Source organism: Muscardinus avellanarius (genome assembly GCF_963383645.1).
Source record: "Muscardinus avellanarius genome assembly, chromosome: 15".
In the NCBI taxonomy this organism is placed as follows: Eukaryota; Metazoa; Chordata; class Mammalia; order Rodentia; family Gliridae; genus Muscardinus; species Muscardinus avellanarius.
The window spans coordinates 41,349,552-41,360,844 of record NC_137801.1 but is presented as its reverse complement, the minus strand read 5'-3'; the positions used below and the strand labels follow the sequence as shown (position 1 = coordinate 41,360,844).

The following is an 11,293-nucleotide window of genomic DNA, read 5'->3' as shown; positions in this document are numbered from 1 at the left end:
CAGTCTGATTATTTTGTTAAAACCTAGGTTTCTAAGTCTCAATAGAGGTGCAAGGGTTTGAGGTGCAGATAAGGTGTGTCATGTCTTAGATTTGGAAAGTCCCCTTAGCCCTCATGCAAACAGGGTAGAATGTCAAAAGTGGGTCTGGGTTCCCAAGGAGGAGTCCTGGGAGTGTGGCCTTGGAGAGCATATAGTTGGCTCCTCCTTGCTCTAGTCTCTGCTTCTGGCCTCTGTAACGTGAGCAGAGTACTTGTAATCTCTCTCTGCTTTCCACTGCCATACCCTGAGCTCTGCAGACCCAGTCTGGTGTGGACCGAGCCTCTAAATCTCCAAACACTGAGCTGGTAAGTCTTCCTTCCTAAGAGGTGTGGTAGTCACTTTGTATCATAGGAGTGAGAATGTTCACTGAGACAGTGTTAAGAGTACACCAGGACACTGGATTAACACACTCTTTGGGCCAAAGCACCCGAAGCCAACCTGACTCCTGGTGCTAGATGGACATGCTGGAGAATAACTGGAAATTATTTCTATCTTGTCCTTCGGCCTTAGGATTCTTTACTTTTATAAAGTCTTTTGGTATTTACCTAATGGAGTAAATATGGATAAAAGTTATATTGCAAAAAAGTACGGCACATCACAAATGGCAAACTACATTTTATTTATGAAATTCAGCATATTGCTTACTACTACCTATGTCCATTTAAAAAGTCTTTATTTACAACTCTTAATTTCTAAAAGTTATTGAAAACATACTCAGTTAAGCTATTACAGATTTTTGAAATTATTTTTATTTATTTTTGCAGTACTAGGGATTGAATCCAGGAGCATTCTACCTCCAAGCTACACCCCCAGCCCTATTTTTTATTCTTTATTTAAAAGGGTCTCACTAAATTGCAGAGGACCTCGCTAAGTAGTTGAGGCTGGTTATGAACCTGCAGTCCTCCTGTCTCAGCTTCCTAAATGCTGGGATTACAAGTATGAGCCACCAAACCTGGCTACTGAATATTTTAAGTTGATATTCCATGGACAATGATAATCAATAGTATAGAAAAAAGATTTATATAAAACAATATAAGTATTACATGTAACAGCTTATCAACATTATTCTATTGGTGAGTTTTTTTCATGTAGTAACCTTTATTCGTGAAATGATTTCATTTACAAAACTATTATTCTTTGCTATAACTTCAGCTTTCAGTTGTTTCAACTTCATTATGATGTTTTCTTCCGACATTTCAGTAAAGGGCACTTGTTTCACTTTGGATACAAACTCCTGAATTATTTTTTCACCTTGCTGAAAAACATGTGAACATCGCAAATTATTAAAATGTCTTTTTTGTAAAAGTCACTTTAGACAACAATGAACTGTCTCATTAAATTTCAATCTACACATGCTATCCACTTTTTTTTTGTGGTGCCAGGGACCGAGCCCTGGAGCACTCTATCTCCACGCTACACCCGTATCCCCTATTCATTCATTCATTCATTCATTCATTCATTCATTCATTCATTCATTATTTTGTGGTACTGGGGGTGGAACCCAGGGGCTTTTCAACCTCCGGGCTATACTCCCAGTCTTATTTTATATTTTATTTGGAAACAAGGTCTCACTAAGTTGCTGAGAGCCTAAGTAGCTGAGGCTGGCTTCGAACCTGTGCATCTTCCTGTCACAGCCTCCCAAGCGCTGGGATTACAAGTGTGCGCCACCATGCCTGGCTTATTTTATTTGTATTTTGAAACAGGGTCTTGCTAGGCTAATGACAGTGCCACTACTTAGGCTGCCCTTGACCCTGTGATCCTCCAGTCTTAGCCTCCCAAGTACTAGGATTATGGGAATGGACCATCATGCTTGGCTACTACCCACTATTTACTTATTTACTTACTTATTTTTGCGGGTTTGGGGATGGAGCCCAGTGGCATTCGACCTCCAAGCTACACCCCCTGCCCTATTTTTTATTCTTTATTTTGAAACAGGATCTGAGTTGCGGAGGGCCTCACAAAGTAGCTGAGCCTGGCCTCAAACCACAATCCTCCTGTCTCAGCCTCCAAAATGCTGGGATTGCAAGTGTGCGCCACCACGTCTGGCTAAAAATGTTCTTTAAATAGTGGGTAGTACTCGGAGATAGAATGCCCCTGGGTTCCATTCCTAGTACTGGCCCCCACAAAAAAAGAGATGACTAAAATACACGGTTAAGTTCATACATAGCTAAAAGGAAACCTAAGTTCTCAAGTCTCTCTGCTTTTAAAATTGAAATATAATTCTTTTTCTTTTTTGTAGTACTCAGGTTGAATGCAGTGGCATCCTACCTCAGGCTGTACTCCCAGTTCTTTATATTTTTAAAACAGAGTCACTCTAGGTTGCCAAGAGTGTCACTATGTCACTGAGGCTGGTTTCAAACCTGTGACCCTCAAATCTCAGTCTCCCAAAGATTGATATTACAGGAACATGCCACCACAACACCTGCCAAAAACAAGCCTTTAATTAAAAAACAAACAAACAAACTTTATACTTTAAGACGTATTTAATGTGGTGGCCCAAGCCTATAATCCCAGTACTTGGGAGGCTGGGACAGGAGAATTGAAGGTTCTAGGATAGTCTCAGCAACATAGCAAGACTTTTAGTAATCTAGTAACATCAGCTTCAAAACAAAAAATAAATAGGGCTGGGGGTGTAGTTCAGAGGTAGATTGTCCCGGGGGGGGGGGGGGGCGCACAGAGACAGGCAGGCAGACAGAGACAGACAGGGAGTTCTTATCTCAACTAGATTCTAACAGGTAAGAATATAGAAACTAGAAATTAAATCTTTCATTTTTTTGCTATTATCTAAGAAAATACACAATTTAGCTAGGTGTCTTTGAATGACTAATTATAAACCTAAATTAGTAATTTTTTATTCCTACTTCTCAAATCTGATACATGAAATGTAATTTTTTTCCCTGGTGATGGGAGACTGAATCCAGGGCTTCCTGCATGTGAAGCACACACTCTCCCACTGGGATAAAGCGCAGCTCTGAAATGCTGTCTTTTCATCAAGCGATTTAGTGATACAGAAATCAAAATAAGAGATGAATTCTTGGCCATGCAGAAATTTAACTGAAAAGTATTACAAATGATCAGTACCTGGGCAGGGCGGTACATGCCTGCAATCCCAGCTACTCAGGAGGCTGAGGGAGGAGTATCTCAACCTCCAGACCATCCTAAGCAACTTAGTGAGACTGTGTTTCAAAATAAAAAATAAAGGGTTGGGGATGTAGTCCAGTGGTAGAATGCCCCTGGGTTCAATATCCAGAGCTACAAGAAACATCACCAACTCATCTTGGTGACCTGGTCTATGTAATGATATTGAGGTTATTAAATAACTACAAAAACAAACCAACAAACCTCTCTTTCCAGATAGCACCTCTTTGCTGCTGGTTCAGTTTCATCGTGTCCTTGGGAGGCTCCAATAGTCTGAAACTCCTCAAGTTCCAGGGCCTTTTGTTTTGCACACTCTATCACGTGCCTAGGGAAATTAGCAAGCTCTGCAACATGAATCCCAAAACTTTGATCACAGACACCTACAAATAATTGGGAGGGACGGGGAACAGAGTAGAGACAGTAATTAATATAAATGAAAAGTATCCTTCTTGTCCTAAGGAAACTTATTTTGGATTATTTCAAATATATGAGTCAAACGTTCCAGAGTAACTTAGAAAATAGAATTTAAAATAAGCCCCAATAGCCGGCCGTGGTGGTGCATGCTTGTCATCTCAGTACTTAAGAGGCTGAGACAGGAGATCCGGGTGCATGGACAGCCTCAGCTACTTAGTGAGGCCCTTTGCAACTCAGTGGGAGCCTGTTTCAAAATAAAGAATAAAAAACAGGGCTGGGGCATAGCTCGGAGGTAGAATGCCCCTGGGTTCCAACCCTAGTACTGCCCCCAAATCAATCAATCAATAAACAAATAAATAATCCCCAATAAAAAATGATTATGATTTAGCATACCATACTGTATTTTATCCTTAACAAATATAGACAGTAAAGTAAAAATAGCAGAGGAAAAGCTTTGTAGATAATCTTCAAAGGCCTAGTATCTTTATCTGAAAAAAAAAAAAAGAAAAGAAAAACTTCCACTATCTCTTTTTGGTTTTTATATTTCATGAGAAAAACAAAACAAAAAAGTGTCACTAATTAACAATAACATTTAGTTCAAGATATACTGAACTCATTATTAGCTAATGATCTAGCCTTCAGATTTATGTACATTCTGCAGAGATAGTTACTTAAGAGAATCAGCTGGATCAATACACTGAAAAATTACATAGTATTTTTCTTGGAAAAATTGTTTACTATACATCCATACTCATTCTAAATTACTGATAACAGGACTTCCAGGAAGATGGCGACTGAGAAAAGTGGGGCTTAAGAGCCCCGCTAACAACCAATCTCCATTACCACAAAATCAGCGCCTTTCATAGCCAGAAAACACCATCACCAGAGAAACAAAAAATCACCAGGCTCCAGAGAGAAAGCGGACTGAAAACAGAGCTCAGAGCCACAGAGGAGATACACTGGCCTCACGCCCGAGGCCGCGGCAGCAGCGCCATACTGCCGGCGGCAGCGGCGACTTCACCGGACGGCTACAGTAAGATGAGGTGAGCCGCTGCGGAACAGCCAGGCGGGATTTCTCACCGCAGGTAAAATCTAAAGCTCCCAGTGGCTGAGCTCAGCACATGCTGCAGGGATTCAGAGTAGAAATCAAAACCAAGAAGAAATACGCCAGCCTCACGGCCGAGGGCGTAGCAGCGGCGCCATATTGCCAACGGCGGCAGCAGCAGAGAATTCACCGAATCCAGTACAGCTACATCTGCGTACTCAAGAACAGTGAGTCAAATTGCGGGCCACAGAGGAGAAATCCCAGTACTGTACTCCCTGGGACTTGACCCATTGGGGAGGGGCGGTGGCAGAGATATCACACCATAGGAGAACGCCCAACCTGGCACCCCCCACAGTCTAAAGCAGCCTCTATCGACTCTCTGGGTCGGAGACTCTGTGATATAACCCAGTAAAGGAGTAGTGGGGTTTGAGATAATACTGACTCGAGATCCAGAACACCTTAAGTGAAGTCATAGTGACCCAAGGGAAGAACCCAGAAAAGGCACAAACATCCGAAATCATGGGAAAGAGGAATAATACTGGAGCAATGAATGCCCACAACCCCACAACATCAGAACCCAATAAAACAGAAAATCAGAGATTTCTAGAAGATCAAATCAGGAAAATAACTGTAGAAATAATAGAGGTGCTTCGAAAAGAACTCAGAGAGAGCCAAAAGGAGATAAAGGATGCAATTAATGAAGTAAAGGCCTCAATTCAAAGCACAAACAACCGATTAGACCACATGGAGAACAGAATCTCGCTCTTAGAAGATGATCATTCCAAAAATGAACGCATAGTTTCTAATCTAGAAAAAAATATCCGACAGCAGGAATCTGACATTGAAGAAATATGGGCCCATTTTAAGAGAGCTAACCTAAGAATAATTGGAATAGAGGAGGGAAAAGAAAGTGAAACCTAAGGGATCAACAATCTCTTCAAGAAAGTAATAGCAGAAAACTTTCCAAACATAGAGCAAGAGGTTGATACACAGGTCCAGGAAACTTATAGAACTCCCTTTAGACAGGATCGGAGAAGAGGATCCCCACGCCACATAATTGTCAAAATGACCAATGTGGAAGCCAAGCAGAGAATCTTAAAGGCAACAAAAACAAAGGGCCAAGTGACACTCAGAGGCAAACCAATTAGAATCACTCCAGACTTCCCAAACCAAGTCATGAGAGCCAGAAGGGCTTGGAGTAACATATTCCAAACTCTGAAAGAAAACAACTTCCAGCCAAAAATTTCCTACCCAGCAAAACTTTCTATCAAATTAGATGGAGAAATAAGAAGTTTCCATGACAAACAAAAAATGAAGGAATTTATGTCTTCAAAACCAGCACTAGAGAAAATACTCAAAGAGATTAACTACAAAGAAGAAATAGGTAACACACACCAGAACCAGAGAAACAAGAGTTTGCATCCAACAGACAACTAAGATTGGCTATATGTGGAGATTCATTATTTATGTTAGTCTTTTACCTATCTCTAAATGGTATTGTTTGCCTTTATTGTTGTTAATTTTTAGGATTTCTAGTTGGAATATTAATATACCTTCAGATATAGCATTTGGAAATATTTTATCCCATTCTATTAGTAACTGTTAACTCTGTTTACATTGTCTTTGGATATACAATATTTTTTTTTTTTAGGGAGTTTGTATACTCTTCTGTTGCCTGTGCCATTGAAATCATATCCAAGAAATCACTGCCAATTTCAATGTTGTGAGGTTTTATGACCCAGATTTTCTCCTAAAAGTTTATAGTCTTAAGATTTATATTTAGGTCTTTTATCTATTTTGAGTTAATATTTGTATATGGGATTAGGTAAGGGTCCAATTTTATTCTTTTCCATGTAATTATTATGTTTCAACAATATTTAGTTAAAAGATAATTTTTTCCACCACCAAATGTTTGTGGAAACCTTTTCAAAAATAACTTGACAATATAGGGAAGAATTTAGCTCTAGGCTTTTATTTAACTCCAATGGTTTATATATCTGCCTTTAGAATAGTACTACACTGTTTCAATTATTGTAGCTTTATATGGTTTGAAATCAGAAAATATATATCTTCTAGGTTTGTTCTTTTTCAAGATCATTTTGGGTATCTAGAGTCCATTTTCCATATTAGGATAGATTTTTTTTTCTGAAAAATAAATATATAAATATATGATACTTTCACCTAAAAAATATAAAAAAAAATATTCTCTGGTAAGAAAGAAAGTAAAAAGAAATACTGAAATGTTATCTTTAAGTCATCAAAAGCTTGGTATCAGACAAATAAAACTTATGTGAGATTATCATTTTTAATTTTGGATAAATTGCTATAATACTAGATGTCAACCACTAAGCCAAGCATGGGAGGGAGGGATGAGGAGAGAATGGGGTGGGGATCGGGTGGGGGCTGACTGGGCGATGTGTGCATGTATGTCTACAAAAGTTTGTATCCCACTATGATGTATGAATACAGTGCACCAATAAAAAATAAAAAAATTAAAAAAATAAATTACTGATAACAAATGACAATAATTTTTTTTTACCCAAAGAGGTAGCTTATCTTCATTTCTATTTATAGGAAATAAACTGACTTAAGACATTCTTTCTAAGCATTTAATGCAAATGATGATTGTAAAGTTACCATAGAGCTTTTTTAAAATTTTTTGGCGGTACTAGGGGTGGAACCCAGGGGCATTCTACCTCCAAGCTACATCCTCAGCCCTATTTTTTATTCATTTGGAAACAGGTTCTCACTGTGCAAAAGGCCTCACTAAGTAGCTGAGGCTGTCTGTGAACCGAGATCCTCCTATCTCTGCCTCCCAAATACTGGGATTACAAGTGTGTACCACCATACTTGGCCAAAAACAATGATTTAAAAGTAGAACCACACCGGGCGTGGTGGTGCACACTTGTAATCCCAGTACTTGGGAGGCTGAGACAGGAGGATGGTACAGGTCGAAACTAGCCTCAGCTATTTAGTGAGGCTCTCAGCAACTCAGTGAGACCCTGTTTCCAAATAAAAATATTTAATAGGTCTGGGAGTGTAGCCCGGAGCTAGAAGGCCCCTGGGTTCCATCCCCAGTAACACACACACACACACACACACACACACACACACACACACACACACCTTAATGGTAAATGCCAGATTCACAAGTACCTATATTTAGTGATAATATTTATAATGATATTTACAGTGATAATATTTATAATGATAGTGATATTTATAGTGATAATATAGTGATATATTTTATATAGTGATAATAGTAATATTTATATTGATAATATTTATCAATTATAGTTTAATATAATAATATTTATAGTGATATTTATAATGATAATATAGTGATATATTTATAGTGATAATATTTATGATATAAACATAGTAACTCAGAAGGATTCCCACTGAATGATAAATAGCAAAGGATAAAAGAATCAAGGCTATGTGGTGTAGCTGGGCGTGTTGGTGCACACCTATAATCTCAGCATTTTTGAGGGGTTAAGGTCAGAGGATCACAGTCACAGCCAGCCTCAGCTACTTAGTGAGGTCCTTTGCAACTCAGTGAGATTGTTTCAAAATAAAGAATAAAAATCAGGACTGGGGGTGTAGCTTAGAGGTAGAATGTCCCTGGTTTCCATCCCCAGTACCACACACACACAAAAAGCCACATACACCTATAATCCTAGTACTTGGGAGGCAGACATGGGAGGATTACAGGTTCAAGGCCAGCCTCCACAACACAGTAAGATCCTCAGAAACCTAGAGGGACCCGGTTTCAAAACAGAAATTACAAAGGGCTGGGGGTGTAGTACAGAGGTAGAATGTTCTTGGGCTCAATCCTCAGTATCTTCCCCTCAACACACACAGACACATACAACCAAGACTACATTCAACCCACACCAGGAAATGTGTTCATTAAAGATCAGAAAGCCATGTAAAAGTTATTCTTTTTCTTTCTTTTATTTTTTTAGGTACTGGGGATTGAACCCATGGGTATTCTACCTCTGAGCTACACCCCAGGCTGATTTTTTATTCTTTATTTTTAAACAGGGTCTCACCAGCCAGGCGTGGTGGCACATGCTTGTAATCCCCGCACTTGGGAGGCGGAGACAGGAGGATCGCACAGGTTTGAAGACAACCTTACTGGCTTAAGAGACCCGGTTTCAAAAATATATATATATACATTACATATACATATACATATACATATACATATACATATACATATATATATAATAGATCTGGGAGTGTAGCCCGGAGGTAGAAGGGTTTCCAGGAGCCCCAATACCACCAAAAAACCCCCAAACAAATAAACAAAAACAACAACAAAAAACGGTCACACTGGGTTGCAAAGGGCCTTACTAAGTAGCTGAAGCTGCCTACTATGGCCAGAATGTAAAAGCTATTCTAATGAGTATAGCTCATATAGTATGATAAGATCTTATAATATGTTCATCAATTCAGTGGTCTGAGTAGGTACCAGATCCATAAATGACAAGCTTTTTACCTTTGTTTTTGGTACTGGGGATTGAACCGAGGGCAGCTCTATCACTGAGCTACATCCCCAGCCCTTTTTGAAAGAGTTTCACCAAGCTGTACAGGCTAGCCCTGAACTTGTGACGCTCTTGCCTGGGCCTCCCAAATAGGTGGGATTACGGCATGCATCACCATACCTGGCTGGCAAACATTTCTTAAAGGATGAAATACCAACAGATAAGCCACACCATAGGTCATACTAACAATTCTGGGGTATCTGGAATCCCCTAGCTTTAAATGAACCAATATCTATCATACAATCTTAAAAATACAGAAAATTACACTAAGTATTTGAATTTTTTTCTTGTACTAGGGAATGAACCCAGACACGTTCTACCTCTGATCTACACCACCAGTACTATTTCTTATTTGGAAATAGGTCTCCTTAAGTTAGTAAGAGTCTCACTACTTGTTGAGGTTGTCCTCAAACCTATAATCCTTCTGTCTCAGCCTCCCAAGCACTGGGATTAGAAGCATACACCACCACGCCCAGCTACATCTAGTGCTTTAAAACTTCAGCATATTAATTGTTATTATCTAGTAGCTAATCTGACAAAAAATATACTACTATGAAGATAAGTATATGCCTATGTGTTGATATTCAGGGGTACACATTTAGCTGGGTATAGTGGTGCATACTTGTAATCTTAGTATTTGGGAGACTGAGACAAGAGGATCGCAGGTTCGGAGCCAGCCTCAAAAATTAAGTGAGGCCCAACACAATTTACTAAGACCCTGTTTAAAAAAAAAAAAAAAAGACTAGGGGTGTGGCATGGAGGTAGACTGCCCCTAGGTTCAATTCTCAGTACCACACAAAAAAATTACAGATTATTCTTTCTGTGACTATTTTAAAATGAGTGGTCCTGTCTCCAGATAATAGAAATACACATATTGTACATGTTCCTATCTCCAGAGTCTAGAAGGTGAAAGGTAAATATGTTCCTTAAAGACATTAATGACTGAGCCAAGTACAGTGGAGCATGCCTGTCATTTCTCTTCAGTTTTTGAGAGGCTTAGACAGGAGGATCAAACTTAGACGTTTGAGGCTAGATTTAGCATTTAGCCAGACCCTCAAGAGGGACGCAAGAGGGACTGGGTATAGTTTAGAGGTAGAATGCCCCCGGGTTTAATCCCTAGTACTAAAAATATCAACGATCCATACTAACTGAAAACAGGCAATTACTGATTATTTCAAATGTGGTTAAGTTCCCAACTGTCAGTACACCCGTGGTACATACTCACCTTTCTTCACCTGATAAAGCATAGTTAAAGTCTCTTCAGTGGTTAGTGCTGTGACATGTAGGTTATGAACAGTTGGTATCTGATTGGCCAAGGCAGTAAGCTCATGAAAGTGGGTTGCAAACATGCAGAAAGCACCAATCTTTGTTGCAATGTAATCTGATATAGCCCATGCTAACCCAAATCCATCATAGGTAGAGGTTCCTCTTCCCAATTCATCTATGATTATTAAAGAATCTTTGGTTGCAGATCTGAAACATAGAATTACATGAAAAGTTGCCATGACATAAAATTTAATAATGCAAAAATCAAAACTAAGACAATACATAAACAGATTAATGACCTTAGTGGATTAAAAAAAAATTCAACAGTCAGTAAACAGTACTAAAACTTATTAGCATGCATTATGTTTTATTTTGAAAGATGATCTCACTAGGTTGCTGAGGGTCTTGCTAAACTGCTGAGGCTGGCCTTAAAACCTGCAATCCAGTTGGGCATGGTGGTGCACACTTGTAATCCTTGGAAAGATGAGTTAGGAAGATCGTGGTTCACGGACAGCCTCAGCTACTTAGTAAGCCCCTTTGCAACTCAGTGAGACCCTGTTTCAAATAAAAAATAGGACTGGGGTGTAGCTCGGAGATAGAATGCCCCTGGGTTCCATCCCTGGTACCGCAAAAACAAAAACAAAAACTTGCAATCCTCATGTCTCAGCATCCTAAATACTGAAATTACAGGTGTGCACCACCACATCCAGCTTGTATTGCTTTTATAATTCCTCATGAATAATAGAACCTCTCGGAAGTTAAAATAACACATAATTTACTAAAGTATATACTATATGTAAAGTACTTTATAATTTATCAAGAAAGATAATATAATGATCCT

At 39.1% G+C, this 11,293-nt stretch overlaps 1 protein-coding gene across 2 annotated transcripts in view; it reads right to left on the bottom strand.

Moving 5' to 3' along the window:
- Positions 1–1,123: 1,123 nt before the first annotated feature.
- The window catches only part of MSH2 (mutS homolog 2), a gene marked incomplete at both ends in the record, with an annotated part of 61,955 nt that continues 51,785 nt past the window's right edge, over positions 1,124–11,293 (bottom strand). For both annotated transcript variants that reach the window (XM_080711719.1, XM_080711720.1), the window contains 3 exons: positions 1,124–1,294; positions 3,382–3,557; positions 10,412–10,659. In XM_080711719.1, coding sequence (XP_080567845.1) covers positions 1,124–1,294; positions 3,382–3,557; positions 10,412–10,659 — 595 coding nt within the window. The remainder of the gene's footprint in view (positions 1,295–3,381; positions 3,558–10,411; positions 10,660–11,293) is intronic.